At 19.9% G+C, this 27,962-nt stretch overlaps 4 protein-coding genes across 12 annotated transcripts; 2 read left to right on the forward strand and 2 right to left on the reverse strand.

Moving 5' to 3' along the window:
- The first annotated feature begins 211 nt into the window (after positions 1-211).
- LOC107995365 (protein phtf) lies at positions 212-6,402 on the forward strand. Of its 2 annotated transcripts, none has more exons than XM_062078115.1 (16): positions 212-611; positions 688-827; positions 973-1,184; positions 1,311-1,497; positions 1,588-1,724; positions 1,790-1,889; positions 1,973-2,188; positions 2,461-2,525; positions 3,148-3,317; positions 3,757-3,890; positions 3,997-4,306; positions 4,472-4,700; positions 4,809-4,904; positions 4,985-5,128; positions 5,228-5,323; positions 5,392-6,402. In XM_062078115.1, exons 1-16 carry the CDS (start codon positions 586-588, stop codon positions 5,539-5,541), a joined length of 2,412 nt encoding a protein of 803 aa, XP_061934099.1. In that variant the 5' UTR covers positions 212-585; the 3' UTR covers positions 5,542-6,402. The 2 variants fall into 2 exon arrangements, with proteins under 2 accessions (XP_061934099.1, XP_016908323.1); XM_017052834.3 differs by having other exon boundaries at positions 218-611; positions 3,757-3,893.
- A 1,449-nt stretch (positions 6,403-7,851) lies between these two features.
- On the forward strand, positions 7,852-14,931 carry LOC107992452 (microprocessor complex subunit DGCR8). 4 transcript variants are annotated; one of them, XM_062078127.1, is made up of 7 exons: positions 7,852-8,232; positions 9,210-9,633; positions 9,928-10,011; positions 10,153-10,537; positions 10,685-10,962; positions 11,146-11,582; positions 11,748-14,931. In XM_062078127.1, exons 2-7 carry the CDS (start codon positions 9,237-9,239, stop codon positions 12,078-12,080), a joined length of 1,914 nt encoding a protein of 637 aa, XP_061934111.1. In that variant the 5' UTR covers positions 7,852-8,232; positions 9,210-9,236; the 3' UTR covers positions 12,081-14,931. The 4 variants fall into 4 exon arrangements, with proteins under 4 accessions (XP_061934111.1, XP_061934108.1, XP_061934110.1 ...); XM_062078124.1 differs by having other exon boundaries at positions 9,218-9,633; XM_062078126.1 differs by having other exon boundaries at positions 9,221-9,633.
- Positions 14,932-14,941: 10 nt separating this feature from the next.
- LOC107995270 (RILP-like protein homolog) lies at positions 14,942-18,077 on the reverse strand. Of its 2 annotated transcripts, none has more exons than XM_017052661.2 (7): positions 17,506-18,077; positions 16,608-16,958; positions 16,371-16,491; positions 16,098-16,225; positions 15,431-15,801; positions 15,219-15,317; positions 14,942-15,125 (listed from the first exon to the last, which is right to left on the reverse strand). In XM_017052661.2, exons 2-7 carry the CDS (start codon positions 16,917-16,919, stop codon positions 15,002-15,004), a joined length of 1,155 nt encoding a protein of 384 aa, XP_016908150.1. In that variant the 5' UTR covers positions 16,920-16,958; positions 17,506-18,077; the 3' UTR covers positions 14,942-15,001. The 2 variants fall into 2 exon arrangements, with proteins under 2 accessions (XP_016908150.1, XP_016908149.1); XM_017052660.2 differs by having other exon boundaries at positions 16,350-16,491.
- A 771-nt stretch (positions 18,078-18,848) lies between these two features.
- On the reverse strand, positions 18,849-27,956 carry LOC107995347 (FHIP family protein AAEL005291). 4 transcript variants are annotated; one of them, XM_017052803.3, is made up of 13 exons: positions 27,807-27,956; positions 27,439-27,650; positions 27,040-27,285; positions 26,445-26,595; positions 25,999-26,244; positions 25,198-25,245; positions 23,460-23,627; positions 22,076-23,359; positions 21,787-21,982; positions 21,657-21,668; positions 21,408-21,564; positions 21,155-21,320; positions 18,849-21,072 (listed from the first exon to the last, which is right to left on the reverse strand). In XM_017052803.3, exons 1-12 carry the CDS (start codon positions 27,954-27,956, stop codon positions 21,158-21,160), a joined length of 3,033 nt encoding a protein of 1,010 aa, XP_016908292.1. In that variant the 3' UTR covers positions 18,849-21,072; positions 21,155-21,157. The 4 variants fall into 4 exon arrangements, with proteins under 4 accessions (XP_016908292.1, XP_016908294.1, XP_016908293.1 ...); XM_017052805.3 differs by lacking the exon at positions 25,198-25,245; XM_017052804.3 differs by lacking the exon at positions 21,657-21,668.
- Positions 27,957-27,962: the final 6 nt, after the last annotated feature.

A 27,962-nucleotide genomic window follows, 5' to 3' on the forward strand; every position in this document is an offset into this window, starting at 1 on the left:
AATCACAAATTTGAATATTTAATAATTAAAGAAAAGTCAAAATTATTTTAATGAAAATAAAGATTATTTAAATTAACAACCAATGAAAATTATTGTTTTTTGCATATTATTCTGGATTGGTAATAACATTGTATTCTGTAATATTGTAACATAGTATTGCTATTACTATTTATGAGCCAATTTTAATAACAAACACATTTACTATAAAAAATACCATACACATAGAAATTACTTCATATAAAAATATTTTATAATAATCATTCATAGATTAAACTCAATTTTATTTGATTGGTACAATTATTGCTAGGAACCTTCTGAACATTTTGTTTCTAGGCAATGGCGTAAAATTATTAAATGTATTGTAAATGTTCGTATTTTATGTTTATCATTTGTTGAAATATCCAAATTAAAAACATTTTTTGTAATAAATAACAATTATTATATATTATGGGAGCAATATTTTTTTTAAATTTACTAATAAAAGTATACGGAAAATCATCTTCCGTTTGCACAAATATTGTCGATTATTGGTTAAAATTAAAAATTAACAGTCATTCTGTACAACTACGATAGCGATCAACAAAAATGAAACTGAATGAGCTCGTTTATTGGTAAGATATTTTTATTCTATTTATCAAATTTTATCAAATGTAATTATTCATATATTATATGATTCTAATGTTTCAGGTATCAAAAAAAAATTGGTACCTATGATAAGCAACAATGGGAAAAAACTGTGGAACAACATATTCTTGGAGGATTTACACATGTACCAATGAGAACTGCAAAATTAAAAACAGAACTTATTGATGTAGATCTTGTACGAGGTAATAAATTAAATAAAAAATTATAATTAAAATTTCATTATATTAAATTATTTTATGATATAATTATTCTTATAATTATTATTCTATTTAATATATATATATATTAATATAATTATTTAATCTTAAATAATATTAATATATACAGGTTCTTCTTTCCCAAAAGCTAAACCAAAACATGGATTATCAACAGTGGCTTGTTTAGCACTTCAGCGTTTATTATTTCTTCCTTTATATAGGAAATGGTGGATACAACAAACTAGTTTAAAAATTTTTACTTTATTTTTATTATTATATAGTTTGCAGTTAATCAATATGTGTATATATTTTTGTCAAATGATGAAGGACAATGAAAGTGATGTACGAATTACTTAATTATTAAGTATTAGTTATATATATATATATATATAAAATCATAAAAATCAAAATAATATATATATATTTATATATATATATATATTTATATATATATATATATATTTTTAGATTATATCAACATCAGAAGTATTAATACCTCTTATTATGATGTTGACCTTATGCATTGTTCATTCTCATATTGTATCAACTCATTCAGGACCAATGATAGGTGATGGACAAAATAAAAAAAAAGTAGTAAGACGTTTACGACATACTAGATGTCGAATGGGTAAATCAAGGACAAGACAAAACTTGCGTGAGTTTTTATTATATTATAAAATTATATAATTATTATAATAAATTTGTGAATTTATATTATAATTTTTATTTATTATGTACTTTATAGGTTTGCATGAGGATTCTAAATCATCTCAAGATACAGCATCTGAAAAAGCTAGTACAGTAAGTGATGAAGTATTAACATCTGTACGATTTGCTAAAAAAGTTGTAATTGAAAATTCTTTGACTGTCAACCGATCACAGGTAATTATAATTCATTATTTAAAATAAATAAAAGTAAATTTAAATATAATAATTTATTTTTATAGGAATTTGTGACTGTTCAAGCATTTTGTAATAATGACCCAAATGTGACTGTAAACAATCCTTTATCCATAAATGAGGCTTCAACTAGTCATACTCAATCAAGTTAATACAGTACTAAAACTTTCTGTTTTACTACTAATTATTTATTTTTGTTTAAGTATACAGTATATTTTTTCATATCATAGATGAAGTTCCAGATCAAAGTATGAAACATGTACATCAAGATGATGATGGTTTTGAAAGTTTAAATGGAAATGTATCTAGTGATAATGATAAAAGTACTACACAAGCAACAGTAGAGAAGCTTAAACAAAAAAGGGATTTACTTAAAAATAACGAAGAACGTATTCTTTGGTTAGAAGATTCTACAAATCAACAAGTTTTGCAACCAAAATTTTCAGGTTTGATTTGCAACAAATTTGATTTAAATATTTTTTATAATTTTAATAATGCAAAATGCTAATTATTTGAAATAATATTTTATATTGTAGACATATATATATTTATTCATTAGATCTTCTTTTATAACAATTTATTTCAATTTATTTTCTTTTTATTTACTATATTCATTAGATATTTATTATATGTTTTGAACTGCTAACACGCTTTAATCTTTGTTGGAAAGGTAAAATGGCCTATTAGCTAAAATGATTGTCTTCCACTTTCCACGCAGCATCTGAATTGTTAAAAGCACGAGACAATTCTTCAAATAGCGAACCAGAAACTTCTAATAAGATGGTAAATATTTTAATTTCTAACTTAATATATAATATTAATATAATATAAACATAAATATAATAACATAATTTATTTTTTTATTATTGATATTATTATTAATTTATAAGTAAATTTGGTTTTTTAAATAACATAATATTGAAAAAAAAATTTGTTTAATTTTTTTATGAATGTTAAGTATAATCTATAATACTAATTAAAATTAATTTACAATTTACAATTTTATATTTTTACTTAACTTTATATTTTTTTATTATATACATAAAAATGTATTAATAAATGTATAAATAATTTTATAATTCTATAATTTTATAATTTTAATAATTAATGTATGTCTTCTTTAATTTTTTTCTAATATATTAATTATTTTTAAATAATATATATGTATATATATATATATATATTTTTATAAATTATGTTTACAATTTTCAAAATTGAGTATAATGAAAATAATGTTTGATTTTTTATTATAAATTAAGTATATTACAAAATATTTTGGAATATTGATTTCATCTTAATTTTTTTTTAATATACTTCATTATATTAAATGAATACATTTTATAAATCTATTTTATTTTGTAATAAAATATAAATATATTAAAATTTGTTGAGTTATTATTTAAAGGATAAAGATCACTGTCTAATGGGAATAGGATCAAGAGAAGGACACCAACAATGTGAAAGTGAAGAAGAAGGAGAATGTGAAGAAACAGTTACAAATCATTTAACAGAAGCTACAACATCTGCAACAGAATGGATGGGAGTGACTACAAATAGTGATGAATGTAGTTACAGGTGAATACTTAAATATTGTTATGAAATTAATTATATATATATATTATTAAATTTTATATAATTAATATTGTTAATTAATGGATTAATTGAAATTATATTTAATGAAAAAATTATTTTATACATAATAAAAATATATTTCTATTAGTATAAAATAGTATCATTATATATACTTTTATTTAATTGTGTTATTTATAATTATAATTAAAATTATTAAATTTGTTATTTAAATTTTATATATTATAAAATTGTACAAAATAGCTTAATAATTTGTTTTAATAAAAAAAAATTATTATTTAGTAAAAAAAAATCAAAACGGATGAGATAATGAGTATTAATTTTTGTTAATATTTATATAAAAATATATAAATACATTTATGTTATTATATCAATTAATATAATTTAATAATAAAATTCGTTTCAAAATTGAAATTTTTTACAGTTCAGAACTTGAAGAATCTGATCTACATAGTGAAACTAATAAAAATTATGGAGAATTTGTTGAATATCCTTTTTCTTGGGAATTTGAATTACCACCTTCAATGATGCTTAGCTCTAATTGTGCTTCGTATGATCGTGGTAACATTAAATTATAATAATATAGATATAAAATTTAAAAATTTAAAATTAATTAATAATAAATGTAATCTAATATTTAATAAAAAAGAATTCTATATTTTAGTCTCATGTACTATATGGACACGACGTGATATAAAAAAAGCTGAATTATCGGTGTTGGACATCAGTTCGGCTATTATTGCTAGAGTAGAATCAATGCCTGAAAGTATGAATTACTTTTATGGAGGTCTAATGCTTAGTGTGGTATTATCTTTAATACCATCTATCAAACGATTGAGCGATCATGTTGGGATGGATAATAGTAGCAATGTAACTAATTCCTTAATACCAAATGATTTAACTTATGTCAATTTGGAAACATATAGCGATATTTTATCTAAAGTTATAGATTTGGCATTTGGAACAACTCTTTGGTAAATATACATATATATTTATTATATAAATTATTGTATAATCAATAAATCGAATATAAAAAAAAATTTTATATATAATAAAATATTATTTTACATATATTATTATTAAAAAAATATTAAAATAAATATTTATGGAAAAAAATTATTATTTTTCATTAATTTCAGGGAACGTACTGTAGTACTTATATCAGCCTTTGAAAGACTTATATTATCCTCTTTATTATTTTTTTTATTAGCAGTTGCAGAACGTACTTACAAACAAAGACTTTTATATGCAAAATTATTTTCACATTTGACATCATCAAGACGTGCCAGAAAATCTGATTTACCGCATTTTCGATTAAATAAAGTACGCAATATAAAATTATGGTTAAGCGTTAGATCTTATTTAAAGGTAAAATAAAAGAAAAGATTTTATTTTTATATTTTTAATATATCTTTAATATTGAAACTCACATCTTTTATAAATAATAATTCATTTTAAATGTATTACATGTTATAGAGAAGAGGACCGCAACGTTCTGTAGACGTAATAATATCAGCAGTATTTATTGTTACCTTATTGTTGTTATCATTTGTAAGCTTGGAATTAATTAAGGTAAAAAAAAAAAAAAAAGAATAAAAAATGTTAAAATGAAATCATTATATAAGTATAATATTAATATTTATGAATTACAGGATCTTGAAAGTTTGCATTCCCGATATAATGTTGAAGCATTGTTTTGGAGTTTTTCTCTTGGAATATTTATATTACGTTTCATGACATTGGGTACAAAAATTAATAAAAAATATAGAAATCTTTCTGTTTTGATTACTGAACAGGTAATTTTAATAAAATGAATTTTGTTTTATGTCATACATAAATTCAAGTATAATTCATATTTTTTATTTTAAGTCAAAATATTGTTTGATTTTTTTTAGATTAATTTATATTTGCAAATAGAACAAAAACCTCATAAAAAAGAAGAGCTTATGGTAGCAAATAATGTACTCAAATTAGCAGCAGATTTGATAAAGGTATAAAAATTTATTATTGAATTTATAAAATAAAATGAATGAATCAAATAATCAATATATATTTTCAGGAACTTGAATGTCCATTTAAAATATCTGGTTTATCAGCTAATCCTTATTTATATACAATTACAAAAGTAGTATTATTATCTGCTCTTTCAGGAGTGCTTTCAGAATTGCTTGGATTTAAGCTTAAGTTACACAAGATAAAAATCAAATAAAAAGAGGGATATTATATTAAATATTCATTTCCATATAACTACCTCACAATATTAAATATTTAACAAAAATAACAATTTTGTTTAAACATTAAGCTATTCTATAATTGTATTTTGAACGAATGTTCAAAAGGTGTAGTTTCATTTTTTAATTTCTCAATTTATGAATTGAATATATATATTACATATCATTGTTATTTCATACAATTAATAGAAATTTTATGTTCTATTTAACAAATTAAATTATTATAATATTTTCATGTATTATAGTAAAAAATAATAGAAAGTTTTGCTCATAATTCTAGATAAATTATATTATAATAGATTACTAAATATTAGATCAATAGTAAATATTTGTTTATCTTAAAATAATTTTTATCTTATATGCATATAAAAATTTATAATGCTAATAACAAAATTTAAATATGATTGTTTTGTCAATAATATTTAATGAACAATGTAGATATTAAATATTTATTGATGCTTTGTATATATAGGATATTTAAATATCATATGAACTGTAAATATTTCTACAAACATTTTAAGTGCTATATATAAAATGAAAGAATTTACAGCCACATATAAACACACATATACTTTTGAAAAATTATGAATATTACTATTTAAATATAAATTATATGGCTGATTAAACTAAATATTTTTATGTCTGGTTTTTTAAAAAAATAAAATTACATGCAATAATAGTGATTTTCGTTTTTGGTGTACTTAGAAAATTAATGAAAAATAAATATTAAAAAAATAATATCTGTAAAAAAATGTATGTAATTATATATCTTTTCTTCATAGAATGATTTTAAATGTATTCATGTATATTAAATAAAAGAAAAATTATAAGATCTGTAATTATTTATAAATAATTTTAAAAATGTAATAAAATTAATTATATATATGAGAAATTAAAATTTTAGTTTACTTAAATTCAATTTTTGAATTATATATTTATTTTATATTTATATATTACTTATATTATTCAGAATAATAATTTTTAATACATAGTCTGCAGATTTCTGGAATAATCTATTAATAATCGCGAATGATTTTTCAAACTAAAATTGGATTTAATTATATTATAAAAAATATGATATTTCAATTTTTTATTAAAATTAACCAATTTTTTTATTCATGTATACAAAAATATATGAAAATATTTTTTGATTTTATATTAAAGAAAAATATAGTTTGAAAGTTAAAGATTTGAAAAATAGATAATACAATGTAAAAAATATATAAAAAGATGTTTAATATCCTGTGAAATTAATTATTATAATTTAATATGAAAAATTAAATATGAAAAATATTAAAATATAATCAAATAATATTATAGATTAAATATAGAATAAACTTCTAAATATTTTTATTACTTAATTCGAGTAAGATTATAAATGAGATATAAGAAAAATAATAAAATATTATAATCATCTTTTAAGCAATTTAAATTTTGCATAAAACTTTATATAAACAAAGAAAATAAATAATGAAAGAAGGAGAAAAATAAAATAAGAATTGGTTTTAAATATCAAAAATATCTTTTCAAAAATAAAATAAGATAAGATAAGAACTGAAGATCAATACCACAAACTAGATATAGACTAGATAAAATTATATAAATAAAGATATATAAATATTTTTATGATATAGACATTTTTATATTTAGTTTATGTTAATATTAACTTAAGTGCAAAATTTTTTCGAAAATATTCAAAAGATGGTGCTGATGATCAGTTTTTAACTTATTTTTATTTTTTTTCTTTTATTATTTATTTTATTTTTGTGTTTCATTTAAAACATTTTAAAAATGACACTGATTCCACAATTTTTTCTATTATTTATATTCATTCTTGTCACATGATAAATAAAATAATGTTAGTAAGTCAATAATGAATTCAATGTCTCAAATTTAAATCATGAATGCATTTTAATTTTTAATATAAGCAAAATAAATTATATTTTCAGATTTATAATGTATCTCTATATAAATATAATCTATATAAATAAAATGCAATATTTCATTTATACCTACAAAATATTCTATAACAGAATATTTGTTTTATTTCATTTATAATTTTATAATGAAATTTAGATTCAATTTTTTTTTCAATTCTATCACATATAAGTTTATTTTGAATTGGTAATATTAAAAATATTAAAATGATAAAAATTCTAGGCATAAGAGAAAAAATACATTGAGTATTAGATCTATTGCTGTATCTTGTCTATGATACATATAATCTATGGTATATATCAATAAGATTGTATAGTCATCATTATCATTCTTGTATCACATGCGACATTATCGATTCAGAATAAGAAGAGACATCAGCGCTATTGAGAAGAAAGAAATTATTAAATGTAACGAGTGCACAAACTAGGCATGTAAGATAGTGTTAAAGCATATAAAAGTTTCTATTCTATTGTGTTATTTCGTGAAATGCAATTAAAATTATAAATAAAATGAATATAATTTTATTTTAATTTTAAATAATTAAGTGCTTAAAATATTATGTGTTCCAAATAAGACTATTATAAAAGTTTTTTTCTAAAATTACAAATTTTAAGAAATTTTCAGTAAACGAGAATTTGAAATAATCTGTATTTCTAATTCTACATTATTAAAGTGAACTACAGTGTTTATAATTTTCAGAAATATATATATTGAGATATATATAAATAAAGGTATTTTCACGGAGCTACATGAAATTAATGATGATATCATAATATTGATTTATATGATTTATTAAACACGAAAATCATCTGTTTTTTTTTAATTTTCTTATATAAAAAAATAAATTTAGATATTTCTAAAATATAATTTATGCTTTTTATGCATTATTATAATAAAATAATTATTCATTTAATAATCTCTTATTTATGATTTAATTTAAAATAAGTTTTTTTTAATTATATATTCATTTAATTTATATGAATTATGATCAAAAATCAAAAATTCCATATTTATATAGATAGAACTTTATATAATATATAAAATTTATATAGTCAAAACTTTATATGTTTCTTAACATATCTTTGTAATAATATTATATTATATTTTTATGAATATTTTATATATATTTTTTTAAATTATTATATATATATATATATATATAATATATATATATATAAATAAAAATTCTATATAATTTGTTTAGCTTATTATGAGAAGAATATTTGATATATTACTTTAATAAATTTAATTTTTTTACCATTAGTGCATAATTCGGACTAGTAACAGGTTCAATTTTTCAATGTTGTTCCTGTCTAGTTTCGGAGGCAACCACCTGTGTCAACTATATTCTACAATATTCTAATAATACAATGTATTATTTGTGCAATATGTACTCATGGATATATAATAGGCCCCAAACTGCTAACACTAATGCAAATGTCCAATTTTCGTTGCCATTTTTAAAGTGGTTTCAAATTGATTGGACTTTGGCCTCATTGGTGAAAGTGGTGTGGCCATACAACGTGCTTAATATTATTTAATCCATGGGTTATTATATACAGAGATTGTGTTTAATATTTTAAATAATAAATTTTGCTGCACACAAAGATGATTGATAATTTGCTTATTATTATACAAATGAGCTAAATATTTAGTCAAGATTATTATAATTAAAATTTTATATACTATAGATAATTAGATCTTACAGTATTTTAGCAGATTCTTTGTACATATAATGGAGATTAATAAAGAAGTTCCTGAAGAGATTCCTGAATCAACTATGGCTCAAAGTGAAATAAATGAAACAGTTTTGGATAATCAACAAAGTATATTGGAAATAAATACTGATAATCAAAGTAGAATATCAGATAAAAGTAATTGTAGTGATATAATGGAAGAAGAAACTATATCTACTGATGATATAAATATATACAATGGTTCTACCACTGAAGATTGTATTATGGAGTCTAATCCAGACAGTATTACAGCTACAGATGATTTAAGACAGTTTGATGTTTTGGATGATTTAGAACGCCATCCAGATCAAAACTGCTGTGATATGGATTCTGATACTAATGAAAGTATGGATTCTGATGTACCTGATGAAGAAATTGAAGCCATGCTTGAAGAAGGTAAACTTTAATATTTTAGACCAATCAATTATGGAAATAAATATTTTTATTATTTTCTGAGGTAAAGTATAAAAGATATTAAATAGATTATAGTAAACACAATATATAATTTATAAAATAAATTTATAAATTTATAAAAATAGACTTAAATTACAAAAGTTACATATATCTGAGATAAAATTATAAAAAGGAAAAAAAAAAAAAAAGATTATTTGTTATTTATTTTTGTACTTCTTATATAGATCATGCAGCTGCAGAGTATTTTTTTAGTTAAGTATTATGTGCTACTATTAGGTTTACCAGAAGAATTTAAAGGCAAAAGAAAAGACAAGAAGGATAGTGTACCATATGAAGAAAAAGTAAAACTTGTCTTAGATGGTAGGTTTGCAGATTAAATATTTTAATAAATGTCTAAAAAAATCTTAATTTTATATAAAAACTATGATAATATTATCATTTTTAATGTTATAAAAGAAAAAATTCATATAACATATAATTTATAATAATATTATTTTACAGAAATTGGACATAATCACTTTGACGTACTTCCAGAAGGTTGGGTACAAGTAACACATAATAGTGGGATGCCTTTATATTTACATAAGCAAAGTAGAGTTTGTACTCTTGCAAAACCATACTTTCTTGGACCTGGCAGTGTGAGAAAACATGAAGTACCTGTTAGTGCAATACCTTGCCTTCAATATAAAAGAGCTCTTCATGAAGAAGAAGAAGAAAGAAAAAAACAAAAAGAACGTGATCCAAATGCAGAAGTTTGTAGCCTTCCAAGTGCAAAAATTGAAACAATTCAAGAAAATCGAGCAGCACATTCATTGGATAGTGAACAACTAAGGAATTACTGTCAATCATTATTTCGATTTAAAGCTATTAAAGTAATGAGATTTCAGTAAGTATATATTAAATAATATTTAATAAGTACTAATATGTAATATTTATATATTTATATATATTTATATATATAATATATATAATATAATATTTAATATATTTTAATTATTAATTTTAATTATTAAAAATCTTAATTATTATCTAGATCATGGTCAGCAAGAAGGAAATTCACAAAAAATAAAAAACATCGCAAACAACTTGAACGACCTACTTTACCCGATGGAACAAAATTAATAACATTTCCAGTTAGTAGTTCTGGTCTAGCAGGAAGTAGTAGTGGTAATGCTGGAGATGATAATACTGGACAAAGACCACCAAAACATTGGATAATGAATCCCTCTGGCAAAAGTTATGTTTGTATACTTCATGAGTATGTGCAACATGCACTTAAAAAACAACCTACTTATAAATTTAAAGAATTAGGTGAGTTAAACAGAAATAACTTTTTTATTAGCATTTAAAATATTAAATACACACACATGCACGCACGCACACGCACACACACACACTTATTTGCTAATTTATTTAAAATGTCTTGTTTGAATATTAAAAAAAAAAAATTAATAAAAGAAAAAATAATCTATATTATTAAATAATTAATTTTAGAAAATGCAGCAACTCCATACTCTGCAGTTGTTTGTATAAATGATATGGAATATGGGAGTGGTTTTGGTAGTAGCAAAAAACAGGCAAAAGCAAATGCTGCTCGAAAAACTCTTGAAATTTTAATTCCTCAAATGAGAGATAAAATTTCTGGTGACAATGGCGGAGATACAGTTTCTGGTAATAATAACCGAATGATTAAAGCATCTAGAGCAAATTCTGATGCAGATTTATCATTTTTTGATGAAATCTCAATTACTGATCCACGAGTCGCAGAATTTTGCGCTAAAACAACTGAACCATCACCACATGCTATTTTAATTACTTGTCTTCAACGAAATTATGGCCTAGGTGATATGCATATTAATTATTCTGTAAATACATTAAAACATCAACGCAATGAATTTACAATGCGTGTTGGTAAACATGAAGCTACTGTTGTAAGTAAATTTAATCATAATTTTAAAATTTATAGCTTTTATGATTAATTTATATTTTTATCTATTTTCTTTAAAAAATAAGTAAAATTATTAATATTTTCATTTTATTTCTCTTATATAATAAATATTTTCAATCCTAATATGTTTATAAAAACCTGATTTTAGGTATGTCGTAATAAAAAAGATGGTAAACAACGAGCAGCACAAGCTATTTTGCAACTTATGCATCCTCACATTCAATCTTGGGGTTCTTTACTAAGACTTTATGGATCTCGAAGTGTAAAATCCTTTAAAGAAAAAAAACAATTAGAACAAGAAATCACATTGTTGCAAGGTAAAGCTGCAGTTAATCAGCCAAATCATGCTATTTTAAGTAAACTTAGACAAGAAATGAGGAAATTAGCAGAACAAAGACAAGCTATACAACCTATCGGTAAATTTGTACCACCAGATTTGCCAACTGGATCTGCAGCTAATTTGAACAATGTAGATTTATAATATACTAGTCAATTCCATATTTTACAAATATTAATTTATTTTGTAACTTTTATAACAAAGAAGGCATCTTTAATTTGTTCTATTTTATGTTCTAAAAAATAAGCGCAAAGTATTTTATATATGTTGTATCATAATATGATAATAATGTAGGCTTTTAAATGGTGCTAAATCTTATATCATTACATTTTTTTTAACACTTCGACACATTTTAATACATTTTTATTTTTTATGTATCCCGAAATCAATTTTTGTTATTTATTATTTATCGAATCGTTTAAAAAGAACTAGAAATCATTTTTAAAATTTGTTTTTTTGAGAATAGTTCTTCCAAATATACGAAATATCAGAATACTACCTCAATCGTATTAGTTCTTTTTATAAACTATTAAATGTACTTGACAATATTGATTTTTTAAATCTTAATTATTTTTATCTAAAAGGGAATTTAATATTACATACAAATTATTAATAATATCTAAATATATTATTTCATATGAAATTATGAAAAACAACAATTTTTAGAACATAACTATTTATTTTTAAAGAACTGATTACAATAAAGTTTCAGTTCTATAGATGTTAAGGCATCAAATTTGCATGTTAATAACAGTTATAGTATATTGAAAAGTATTACAATTGTCCTAATAAATTTATTAATAGAATTATTCATAGAATATAAATAAATTGTCAAATAATACATAAAACATTTGTATCTTCTTTGGCACTTATATATTATTATTTTTTTATATTACTATTATTTATTTCTGTATTTTATGATATTTTATTCATTCTTTAACAATACAAGAAAAAATTAATACAGATTATTAAAATTTATTTTAACATTTAAATTCTTATAATATTACAATGTTTATATATTTCGAAATTTATTGAAAAGAATTTTTTCTTTATTTACTATGATATTTCAGTAGAAAATACAAATATTAACCTTCATTATTTATGTATCATAAATCATAGATTTCATTTATATTTAATTATGTGTAAATGAAGCTTTTGTTTAATTACAATATAATATGTTACATGTATAAATATTTTTCTACATAAAAATCATACATTATTATTATAACAATAAGTATATTTAATATAATATTCTAATATTCTATTTAAAATTTTACATATCTATATGAAATTTTATTTGGTTTAGTTTCTCTTATATTATGAAGATTATTACTTTGAATTAATATACTTTGTAAAAGATTTACTGATTGACAAATTGTAATAAAATGTATTTCATTCTAGACAAAATTCATATTTATCAATTATTTCAAAAAACTTGTTAAATAAATGCAAGATAAATACATTTATGTAGTAGGCACATGTAATAGGACTAGAATTATACAATGATTTTAATAAATTATATTTAAACAGAACATATATTTTGTTATAAAATAAATATATATTATCTTTTATTTTGCAAAATATAACTTCAGTTACAAATATATTTTATTATTTGTAACTAAAGTTATGTTTTTAATTTTTTAAATTTATTTTATATATTTTGTTAAATTTAAAGCTGTTTAATTTAAAATATGTATATGTTTATACTGTTTAAAAATACATATTTCATAAATTTTTTAATTTTATATTATAACATTTAAAAAATAATAAAATATTTTAAAAACATTAAAGTTTTATAAAAAAATTTAAATGTTAATTCACAGTAACAAAATTAATAATTATATTTTCAATGATTAATAATAATTATATTTTCATATAACATACAATATGCATACTATAAAAACTTTCAAATTTAAAATATTTTTAAATTTCTTATAAGTTTTTCTTCAAATACGTTGAAATTGATAATGACAACTATTTTGATTTTTTTTTCTTTTTTTTTTTTCTTTTTTTAATAATTTCAATTCATGTATCTATATGAGAAGTCAAATACTATAAATACTATTATATTTTATCATAATTTGAATATGTTTTTGCTTGTCATATGTTTTCATTAACTACTGTTATTATTTATTGTATCATTATATATTATATTAAATGTCTATGTTTATAATTTTTAAATCCTATTTACAATTTCTAATTATAATTTATCTTTATTTTGACATAGATATTTCATAACACAAATTATAAAAAATAAACACAATATCGTTTAATATTGTTTAAATACATTCAAATTTTAATTAAAAAATTTTTAAATGAACTAAACAAAAGTTAAAAAAAATAAATCTATCTATAAATATAAAGAGTTAAAAAATAATTATTAACCATATAATTTCTTATATTGACTACAACATTAAATATTTTGTATTGATAAAGATACATTTAGTATATTGTTTATCAGTATTTTTTTATACTTTTGTGTATTTCTAATAATAATATTAATAATAATTAATAATAAAAGTAATAATAAAATGCATAAAATAAATATAAAAACAAATTATTAAATTTCAACATGATAAAATTAAATTTTCTTGTATTAAAAAAAAAAAGAACTTATTGTATTTTTAATAAGTCAGATTAATATTATTTAAAATTTTTTACTGTCACTTGTATTTTATATATTACTAAAAAAAAATAATAAGTCATTATTATATTAACATTTTTAACTTTGGAGGCACATCAATTTAAAAAAAAAAATGTATATATTTATATATTTACGTATATAATTCATTCTAAATTATTTTAAATAGTAGATAATATGTTGCACATACATGAATATTTATATTTCTATCTAAATTGTTTAAATCATATCATATTTAAAACTTATTTTTAGTTAATTAAATAATTATTATAATCAATGACTCAAAAAAAAAAAAAAAAAGATTTTTAATTCATTAAAATAATTATGATTATGCATCATTATCAAAATATAAAATCAATAAATGCAAAAATATTATGTTCAATCAATTCTCGTAAGATGTCAAAAATCGTTTGTTTGAAAATCATTATACAGATTCATCATATGTACTATTTCCAGAAAGAGCCATTTTTGATAAACTAGAAAGACTTCGACGTGGACTATTACCAACTAAAAAACTACTACTAGATTCTGAGAAAATTTTCCGGAAACTGGAAAGTAAATATAATTATTAAAAATTGGAATTTTTATAAATTTTATAATTTTTATAAGTATTTTATATGCGTTTTTTTTTTTATACTTACAATTTACGAATTCCAGATTCAGATGTTTTCTTCCAAGGTGCATCATCTGGTTCATAAGGAAGAGGACCTTGTACAGGAGCATCTTTATCATCTTCAACTCTATAATGAAAAAAAAAATATAATTTGAATTATAATATTAAATTCTATAATATTAAAAAATTTTTACTATAATAATATAAAAAAAGGCAAATTATTATAACATATATATGTACATTTCAGGTTTTGGTCGATATAATTCTAATTCATCTTCCAAATCTGATACTCTAGCTTTCAATTCATTTCGTTCATGTAAAATTTCTTTTAATTCAGCAGTAGTAAATCTTGGTCTATCTGGATCATCAAGATCATACACAGCCTTATTAGTTAAATCTGGACAACCTTGCAATTTACTTAAATCTTCATTTTCTTTTTTTGCTAAACCAAGTCGAGCTCGAAGATTTATCAATTCACGATTTTGATCTTGCAATTGAGCTAAGAAATCTGCTCTTTCCTCTACTAAACCTCGTGCTTGCATTTGTGCTTGACGTTGTTTTCGTTTTAATTCTCGACCAACAACTCCGAGTTTCTCAACTTGTCCTGTCAGCTTTAAAAATTATAAAAATAAATTAAAATAATTTACTAATGATACGTTTTTTATTTTGATACGTTCGCGAAACACATTTATTATATTATATTTATTTTGAAGTCAAAATATTTTCTCAACATATAAGTATAGTTAGCAACTATATAACAAATATATAGTGTGCTACAAATAGAAAATATATGTTGTCGCGAATGTGTTGAAAAAAAAAAGAATTATAATACACATCATATTCAAAAAAAGTAATACTTAATTATAATAATTACAAATTACACATATGAACATAAGTACCAATTTACATTTTCTATTTCCGAATTTTTTTGTAACAGCTCTTTATCTCTTCCTCGAATTTGATCTCTTTGTTTGTCTATCATGGATCTTAAATGCTGCAATACTGCGATATCAACTTCTTGACTAGCTGTGAAAGCTAAAAATAAATTTATTGATATATTTATTATTAATAATTTAATTGATGAATTATATGAATAAATATAGATTTATATAATAGGACATTTCTACAATTGTGTTAGTAGAGAAAAGATTGTTAGTACTTTGTTTACTGCTGTACTGACTATCACTACGTGATTCCTGCAAAGCTTCTGATAGTCGTCTATTTTCTTCTTGTAATCTTGTAACCATTTCTACTAAATCACGAGATTCTTGACGCCAATGTTCTTCAATTTGTTCTAATTCCTATAAGAAGTAAATATCTTTGAATGATAAAAAATTAAACAAATTTCATAAATATAAATATATAATAATATTTAATGTATTAATATAAAATTTATAAATATTTATAAATAAAATACCTTTTCAAATCTCTGCCTATCTTCAGCTTTTCCAATTTTATCATTTTCTAATTGTGAAATCTTTGCACGTAATTCTTGGACTGTAGTATTTTCACGTTCATTTTTGGTTGCAAGATTTTCTAATAATTCTAATGCATGTATTACTTTTGGCATAAGATTGGTTACAGATTCTACTCCATATGAATCTATAAGTTTCTCACATTCTTTTCCTATTTCAGATGCAATATCATAAACATCTACAACTGATATATCAGATACTACAGCATATTCTTCCATATTATGAGTTATATAATTTCCCAAACAAAAAGGCATGAATATTTTTTATGTCAAAGTATATTATATATAAACTTTCTAAAAATATAATAATATATTTTATGAAAAATTATAATTAATTGCTATTAATTTATTTTAAATTTATATTAATAATTATATTAATATAACATATATTACTTTTAATTTTTTAATATATGTAAATAAATATATATTAAAATTCTTAAAATTAATTTAAATATTGCAATTATTTTAAAAAATATTAATATCAAAATATATTATAATCAAATAATGAAATTAAATACAATGATATTTAATTTAAAATATAATAGAATTAATAAAATAACAAAATTTAATGTTAACTTAATATTATTATCATTATGATTTACAATATAAAATACTTTTACGTTAAACTAGGTGTGTCGTTTGTGAATATAGATAAATAATATTTATCATTCATCAAAAGAATATTAATGATTGAAATATACATATATTGATAATAATATGATTAGAAATATGAGATTATATTAATTAAGTACAATTGCAAATTGCAATATTTATTTATCAAATTTTATTTAATTTTATACAGTATAATGCAAATAGAAAATTATACTTTTAATATACGTACGTGTACATGTAGACGATTTTATCACAAGTATTATACGAATTAATTTTTCGAAATAATAAATTTAAATAGAAGAAAAAATTAAAGAAATCTAAAATCGACAATATGATATCTAAATTAAGACTAGCCTTTTTTTTTGGTATTACAATTTTCGCAAACTGCATCTATTCTCGAATGTTGATCAAAGCGTTGCAATGATTGGACCTTTCTGATCAAACATATCTAAATTTACTATAAGTGTTCAATTATTGAACACTTTTATGTGCAATAGTATTTTTTTCAAAAAATTATAATTAAAATATTTTTTTTTATATTTAATTTTTTGAAGCATCGAATAATATTTCTTAGATGTAAACTATACGGTTAATTTTATACTGTTAAAAGAAAATAGTAAGATATTTATATAGATCGATACATAGATATAAGATAAATATAAGATACTTATATAAGAGAAAGTTTGAAATTTAAGTAATTAAAAAAAACTATTTATAAAAAAAGAGAAGATTAATTTTTTTAATTCTATTACAGTGCAATATTTATTATTAAGAAAATAAATAAAAGAATGAATTAAGAATATTAAAAAAATCATTTTTATTTATAATAAATTTATAATAATTTTCAATATCATTATATATTTAAAGTATATAGTAGAAATAATTGCAATATTTATTTATATTTTTATTATTATTAAATACAAATTTTTGTAATTAATATTAAAATAATCTTAATAAATCTAATCAAAAATGAAAATTCTTTTTCTTAGTTTCTCTAAAGATTATTTTATATATATATTTCATTTTCTTTTAAATATATTTTTTAAATAAAATTTTAACTGTTTTTATATATAATTTGATATATAATTTTTTTATAAAAGTTGTAACATTAATATTTATTTTAATTAAAATATTTCGTGATTTTTTATGTAACACGATAATGTGTTTTATTTTTTATTACATTTGCAAAATACATTTTGTATAATTAGTAATTAAAGTTATTAAAATTTTATATGAATAATTAATTTAGTAGTAATAATTAATTTATTAAGAAAAAATAAGATAATATATATAATATAAATATGATAAAAAAAAGTTTCTATATATTTACTTTATTTATTTTATACGAATTTTACTTTATATGAATAAGAAAATTTTTTTATTATTATTCATTTTCAATTTTTTATACTTTTCAAAACAATTGCAATTTTTTCATATAGAAAAATATTGAAACATTTTATTATTTTTAAATGAATATTATTAATTGATTACAAATAGATATTATTCTCAATTTAGTAATCAATTTATAATATCATGCGAGTTTTTGAAATAAATTTCATATGTAAGGACAACTTTATTATAACTTGTAAATTATATAATTTATTACAACAAATATAACATTATTTTAACAAAATACAATATATTTTTAGAATTAAACAGAAATGCAAAAATATAAATTCAAATTTATTGTTTCTTAATTTATAAAATTCAATTGATTTTAAAATTATTTTTTTAAAATTTAATCGAAAGTATTTTTTATAAAATTTTTACTTTTTTTAGCAAAATAGATAACGTAATTAAAAATGCAAAGATCACAAAAGAAAAATTATTATATTAAAGTAAAAATTATGCTGAAATATATAAGCAATTCTGAATTATTAAAATTTTTTAATTTTGATTCTACTATTTCATTATATAAGTTTATTTAAAAACCTAATATAATATAATAAAAACTTAATATAACAATAAAGAAAATAATGAAATAATATTGAATATTAAATTATATTATTAATATAATATAAATTGGCAAGTATATATAATTTTGTTTGAAAATATTGCATGTTTTTAATAAAAATACATTTATAAAATACATTTATTAAGTACACTGATAGAAAAACTTTTAAAATAAAAAAAATAATTTATATTAAAATATTTTTTTATAAAAAATATTAAATTGTTATTATATAAATAAATTTCGTAAATTATTTATTATACTATAATGTTAAAATTTTACAAATTTAATATTATTTAAACAAAATTATACAAAATAATATTATTTTATATATTACAACATGCATTACATTCAAACATTTCAAAAGCACGCATTATTTTATTGATATAAAATTGTTAATAATTCTTAATTATATTAATATATATTTCAATATTTGACAAAAAAATTAAAATATTTTAATAAAAATAATTTCTAATAAATCTAATTTCATATATCACAATGCAGCAAGTATATTCTTATTGAATAAAAAATTTTAAAACATTCCAAATATACATTTATATTTTTTTCAATGCTCATATTTTATGATGCATACTTTCTTTATGTTATTAATTCTTTTTTAACTATAATGTATTAATAATTAATTTAAAATAAAAAATATTTGTTAATAAAAATTGAACTAAGATAACATAAATAATTAAATTTTGATATGTTATATATAAACAAATATTTTATAATTGTGCAATATATTGCATTATTGGCAATTATTGATTTGTCTTTGGTTATTAAAATAAGCAGTTATATTATTTTGTTTCAAATATTGTAAAAATTTGATAATTGTATACTTTTAATGAAAAACTGCATAATAAAATATTTTTTATAATAGCAAAAGTGAAAATATGGGAAAAAAGTATTATAAAACATCTGCATTGTTATTTTCAGTCAACTTCAGATTTACAACTTTAACCAGTCATATTTAAAAATTCATAATTTGAGATGTCATTTATATATTATATTTTATATTATTGAATTTTTAAATCATATTTATAGATATATATATTACTTGATAATTACATAACATTATAATCATATTAAATTAAGTACAATAAAAACAAGCTATGTAATTATCATACATTATGCATTGTTAGGTGAAAATTATAAATATTCATTTATAATTTTCATTTTTAAAACAAAATTATCGTAATAATTTGATTATTAAATTTTGGAAAAACATTTGGAACAATTTCCAAAGTACTGATTATATTATATAATATATTAAAATAATGAGTTGGCACTTTCTTATGTTTAATTATATTCTTTTGAACTATTTATGATGTTTTATAGTTCTTTGAACTATTGATGTCGAATTATATATTTACATATAATTTTAAATAAATTGATTAGTTTATTATATATGTATTAAAAAATTATTATATAGTTTAATAATGTAATATGTGTAAATTAATTTATATATATATATATAGGAAATTGCTCTAAATCATTCTTTACAATGAAATTCCGTCAATATTATTTAAATATTAATTAGTATTTTAGAAGCACTTAAATAACTAAATAAAACTTTTTTTGTATTTTTTTTTCGATAATTTTAAAAGTAGTTAATGTCTAAATAATATCAACAAAAATATAAATCTATAACTTTCAAAATTAATTCTTTAATATGTCTATAATTGCAAAATAAAAATATTTTTATGACTGTAGCTATATTCCATATGTATAAGATCGTTGTATTCTTTTCAATAACTTTACATAAATATTTTGTATATAACACTATAATAGGGTTTATTACATATAAATCTAACAATATATCACATATTACTTATTAAAACCCTGTAAGAAGGAAAGAATGTTTTGTATAGAATTATTCTATTATTAATTGAATTTTAATTTATATGTACTTCAATTATCTTACATATTAAACTTTAAACTCCATATTATTTGTAAGAGATATAATTGCATGTTCTTGTGTAATAGCGGCTAATTCTTTTAACCATTCATCTAATACAACTGCACATAAGACCACATTTTGTACTGGACTTATTTCGTTTGGAGATTGCCAGGACGTTTTTGTATAATATCTAATGAATAAAAAATTATACAGTATTACACTTTTCACATAAAACATTTATTTAGTCTGAATATTAAAGTATAAAAAAAGTATTTACCGGTATCCAGAACCATGTCCAATAACTTCTAGTTGATTTTCTGATATACCAGTTGATTGATTGACAGTATTAACTAAACTACTTGGACCAGAACTACCACTTGATCGTCTAAGCATTTGTGTAAAAGATGATGTTAAACTCCATTTTTTAGTTTCACCTAAAAGTATAATTTCTTCAAATATGATCTATAAATATTATTTTTAATATATATTATAAATAATACATTATAAATAATAATACTATACATACATCTTTTGAATACTTCCAGATTGCACAAAAATTATAAACAATAATTTAATATTAATTTATATACATCAATGAGATATAAGGGAATAATAATATCAGTTCATATTTTGAATAATTAAAAAATAAATCATACCTCTTGAAAATTCTCCATTTAAAGAATTTCTTTTAATAGGTACAGAATGAGCAGCAGCTTCTATCGCGTTTTTTCTTGCATTCACTAATTTATCTTCGCGATTAATTAAAAAAAGTCGCGCTTGTTCAACCAATATATCCACATTATTGTGTTGCGAAAGAAATTGATCTATTTTATGTTTTAAAGATGCAAGTACCTAATGGAATTTAAATTTTTTTTATAAACTTATATATTATGTATTATAAAGTATATATATATAAATAATGAAGATATGCTTGTAATTACAAACCTGAAAAAGTGATCTAATACTAGGTTGAAATACCAGAGAATGATTTAAAAGAAAAGATTGCAATAAAGGTTGTGGATATATTGCTAATCTGCTGATAAGACCAGTCAAATGTAAATTAACATATAAATTATTACTTGTCATACATTCAAGTTTTCGTAAAAGAACATCCAAAAATATACCAACATTCGGTTGCCCATTAAATACATCTTGTCGATAATTTTCTTTATTTTGCTTATTTGCTGTTAATTCTTCTGGTATGATTGAATTTGATTCTATGATGCTATGAAGAAATATACTTTGTTCTTTATTTGAGTCAATTTCTATTTCTTCGTGTTCGCTTATTCGATCTTCGTTAGATTCATTATCTGGAGTTGATTGTGATGAGCCTTTGAATGCAAAGCTTTCGTAACCACTACTTTCTCCTAATGATAAAAGTGAATTCATGGTTGTATTCGAATCATCAATGCCACTATCAAGTTCCTTTTTATCTATCAATAACATTTCCTTAACACATTCTGATATTCCAGTATCTTCATTTAATAATTCAGCAATATCTGCATCCAATTTTGCTTGTTCTTCTAATGATAACTCTATACCTGTTGTTATAAGAGACTCTACTTTTATATCTTTTTCTACTGTATTTAGATCCTTTCCATTTAGCAAAGATTGAATATTAATTAACATATTATCTATTGATGAGTTTTCATTAATTTCATTAGAAGGTGTTGATAATTTTAATGTTTCTAATGATACTTTACTACTTTCTGTTTTTTTTTGAAATTGATCTAATAATGTATTGTCATCTATTAAAGTAGTGGCACTACTGTTAATACTATCTTTTGGTAATTCTCCATTATATTGATACGACCAATTAGAACAAGCGATTCGGCAAGTTCTTATTTTTTGACGAGCATCACATAAATATGCATGATAATTCCCATAAAGACTATCTGATAATCTGACACCATAATTTATAGATGCTGGTAATGATTTCAAAGATTCAGATGTAACATTTGATTGTTTTTCATATGTTGTATTATTAGGTAAAGAACTGAATTGAGAATTTATAGAATTTATATTTATATGTGGAGAACAGCAACTTGGAGTTAAAGAGAGAAACTTTTCAGCTGCACGTCCAAAAGGATCTATATCTCTTAATCTTCTACGTTGAGAAAGCATTACATGAGAACAAGGATTCAATGCACCTAGACATAATTCTAACATGATGTCTTCACAGTTTAAATTGATTAAAGTTTCAAACAATCCCAATGTTACTATACATAACTAAAAGAGAAAATGAAAATGATTTTTTATTACAAATCATATTTAGTAGAAATAATACTATTATTTTTTATGATATAAATAATAAATACAAAAAATATACCCGTGATCTAGAAGATATCCTTTGAATGAGACTATCCAATATTCTACATTCATCATAATTATCTTCAAGCAAAAATCTAACGAATGAACGCAAAAGACCAGGTTCAGTTACAGAACGAAGAAATAGATCAAAATATGCTGTAGCTGCAACTAATTCATCCACTGTTGTCTGTAATATTAGTTACTTAGTTAGTTAAAATTACTTACCTATAATTTTACATACATATATATTATGTGATAATTTGAATAAAATAAAAAATAATTTTTTAAAAATATAAAATTTTTTAAAAATATGTAAATTACATTTATTATACAATTAAAAATATATAAAAATAAACAATTATTAACAGAATGCTTAAAATTATACTTAATGTTTGCAATTTAGTATTGAAATTTCATTTTGTGGTAAAAGAAGGATATTAGTATTCACAAACACAAACATATCAATAGCAAATTAATTTAGTTAAAAATAAACACATTGAATTTAATTATTAATATAAAATAATTTCAAAATAATATTTAGTATGAAATTTTGATTAAATATAGAAGTATAATTAATTTTATAAATGCTTATAAATAAATATAATAAACAAATAATAAATACTTATTAATAAATATGATATTAATTCTTATAATTTTATAATATAAAATAAATAAGAAATAATTTTATTAAAATAATAAAATTTAATTTTAATTATTTAATTTATTTAAAAATTATTTATATAAAAGGTATATATAATTAATTTATATTCATTTAAAAACAAGTATAAAAATACATACAAAATTTTTTAATTATTTAATCAGATAATAAAAAATTATTATTAATTAATATGGTAATTATTAATAAATATTATATACATATTTCAATTGTATTGCAAATGTTAAAAATTACGCACATAATAACAGCAATTCCATTGTACAAAACAATTCTTGATTAATAAATGATCAATAACTCTTTACACAACAACATATAATAAAAGAAAAAAAATATTATGATTATAGAAATTTAAATAAATATATTAAAATTATATGAAAAATTTAATTTCTAGCTTGTAAACCACATATTTTTATAAATAGAAATTTAAAAAAAAGGCATAAAATACATTAAAATTAAAAAAAAATGTAATTGATATAATTTTTTTTTTTAAATTGCATTGTATTAATTGTATAAATAATAATATAATGTAATTATAATAATGATATAATAAAATAATTTATTTAAAAATTTATATATAGAAAATATAATTTTTCATAACAAACATATGCTAATGTCTCATGCAAAATCAATAAATATAAGATTTTAAATATATCTTTTAATAAAATTTATGTGGTTTATAAGTTATTCATAAAAGTATTTAAATAAATCTTAAATCTGTACTATTATTATTATGTTTATGTTTTATTATTATGTTGTACTACTACTATTATTATTATTATTATTATTATTATTATTATTATTATTATTATTATAATATAACAAATTAATATTATTAATTTATCAAAAAAATATTAATATTATGCAATATTTAACTAATATTTATTTGCATTAATAAACAACAATAAGAAAATTATGTTAAAATATTATTAAGATTATTAAAATATAATATATATATATATATATTTTATTATAAAAAATATATTGCAATAACAATTTATATTATAATAAAAAGTTAACATTAATTGAGAAATTTATGCTTTATTGAAAATTTGCTGCACTAATTATAATGTTTTGTACTAACCCGATGTTCTTGTGCATCTAGTTGTTTTATGGTCAAACCAATAGAATCCTGAGCACCATAAAAATGTCACCGGATAGCCACCAACAAGCATATCACAACATAAATGATTCGAACTTTATTAGCTTTAGTATTAATACTTAATTAGTAGGTATTAATGTTTACATTTACCATCACCATATTGAAAATGCTATATGCATTTAATAACACATCTATATGAACCTATAAGAATCTATTAAATAAAAATAATTAATAAATTCTGCATATAATTCAATATAACATTTACCAATTATTATTTGATATTCTTAAATAATTAAATAAAAAAGAGAATAAGATGAAATAATTAAAATTATCAAAAAATTGTATAAAATTCAAAAATAAGTTATGTCAATAGCTTATTATATAATATTATGTATAACATAATATAAATAATATTATATAATATTATTAATACATATAACATTAAAAAAAATTATTTTATGAAATAATTTTATGAAAAAATATTGTATTTATATATGTTTAATAATAACAATTTACTAACCATACTATGAATTTATTTTTAAATAAACATGATGTAAATACCTTCTTTCACCACATATACATGTAAAATGACATTACAATTTATTGTAAGTAAAATTATTTAATAATTATCAGTTATAATTACAAAATAAATATATATATTTAAATTTAATATTACATATAATTTATGTCATATATAAAATAATGCATTTTATATAAATTAAAATATAAGTAAATATTTTTGTCACAAAAAAATTATAAGTAATATATATATATTTTACTCACCTGTAACAAAGCTGGCCCCATCACAGGTAACAAAAAACCATGATATAAAAATTCTAATAACTGTTTTTGTACTAAAGGATGTGCAACTTGTGCGACAGCATTGCAAAAATCCAATGAATTCATTAAGTGCATTAATGCTGGTAAATCATTAACATCATCTGGTGTCAACTGATACCAATCATCTGTTTCAATATCTAATTTTCTTGGCAGCAATGAATATAGCCCACTTAAACCTGTAGCTAATACCTAATTATTAAGGACAAAATTTTATTAATAACTTAAGTACATAAAAATATAAATAAATAAATATATAATAATTGTACGTTATGTTTATGTAAATATTTATTTTATTATTATTATTATTATTATTATTATTATTATTATTATTATTATTATTATTGCTTTCTTTCTTTACATAAATTTAATTTTTCAAAAAAATTACATACAGGACATATATTAGAATGATCAGCAATAAACACACCAACATCATCATTTTTTTTAGAAAGAGACATACAAAGTAACATGGAATCACGTGCTTGTTGTCCTACTGCACCTTCTCGATGTACATATGGTATCAGTAATGTAAAAATAATAAATCTGAAAAAATTAAAAAAAAAATTCAGTTATTATACAATATAAAAATATATAAGATAATTCACATGAAGTATTACAAACTTTTGTTTTAAAATAAGTATAAATATTAATTTTATATATATTATTTTATAAATAACTATATTATTTTATAATAAGTATAAATATTAATTTTCATTCATTTCAAAATTGATTAAAATTCATTTCACTTAAAATTAAATAATTCATAAAATTATTTAGATTGTAATAAACTTTTGAAGAGAAAAAATAAGATATATTCTTTCTTGATCAAAAAAATAAATAAAAGAAAATAAAAGAAATATTCTTGATGATAAAAATGATTAATATCTATGAACTATTTAATTTATAACACTTTATATAGATATAAGTTCATTTTATATAAGATATAACATATAAATATACATATATATATACATATATTCTACTAACTTGCTTTTTCCTACTGCTGTTGCATGAAAAAATAAATCAAGTAATGCCATGTTTTGCATTAAAGCAACACATAATTGATTTAATAACACTACTAATTTTTCTTCTAATAGTATAATATCATTTGCACAATCTTCAAGTAATCGTAGCAATGGTCTGGCAACTGGTTCATGGGCAAGAAGAGTACCACTATGTGATACTAAAAGTTCATATAATTTTAATTGTTCCAAACAAACAGCATTATTAAATCTGCAACATTTTTTTTATAATAATATATAACATAAAATAAATATTATTCTATCTAATAAAATTTAATAATTAATTATTGCTATATAATATGATATATAATATATAATATACATAAATCTTAAATTGTTATTAGTTTTAAAAAAAAGTTTCTACCTTCCATTATATTTGTTCCAATCATAAAGCTTAACAAGAAGATTTTCACTTAATAAATATTCTAAACACGGAGAGTGTGTTGCTGTTGTAGATTGTCGATAGTTATTATAAAAGTTAAAATCACGTAATTCTAAAACTAAAAGTGTTGCCATTTGATCTACATGATTAACAACTCCAAGAACATCATCTTGATTACATATTCCTTTAGGTGGCTATGAAAAAATAATTAAATATAATTAAATATAATGTTAATTGAAATTTTTTATATTTTTACATTATTTTTAAAATTATTTTTAGTAATATTTAAACATGTTAAGTTTTAAGAAAGCTTTAAAAATTTTTTAATTTTTTTTAAAAATTAAACTTACAGATGTTCGTAATATGATTTCATATGCTTGTTGCCAATGTTTACAAAAGCTGTCATAACATGCTGATGGATCAGCGTCTTTTGGTGGAGAGTCTCTTGAACGTTGCTTACTAAAACTAGTTCTTAAGGGACTACTTCGTAACCAGCTCATTTTTAC

Source organism: Apis cerana, linkage group LG8 (genome assembly GCF_029169275.1).
Source record: "Apis cerana isolate GH-2021 linkage group LG8, AcerK_1.0, whole genome shotgun sequence".
NCBI lineage: Eukaryota > Metazoa > Arthropoda > Insecta > Hymenoptera > Apidae > Apis > Apis cerana.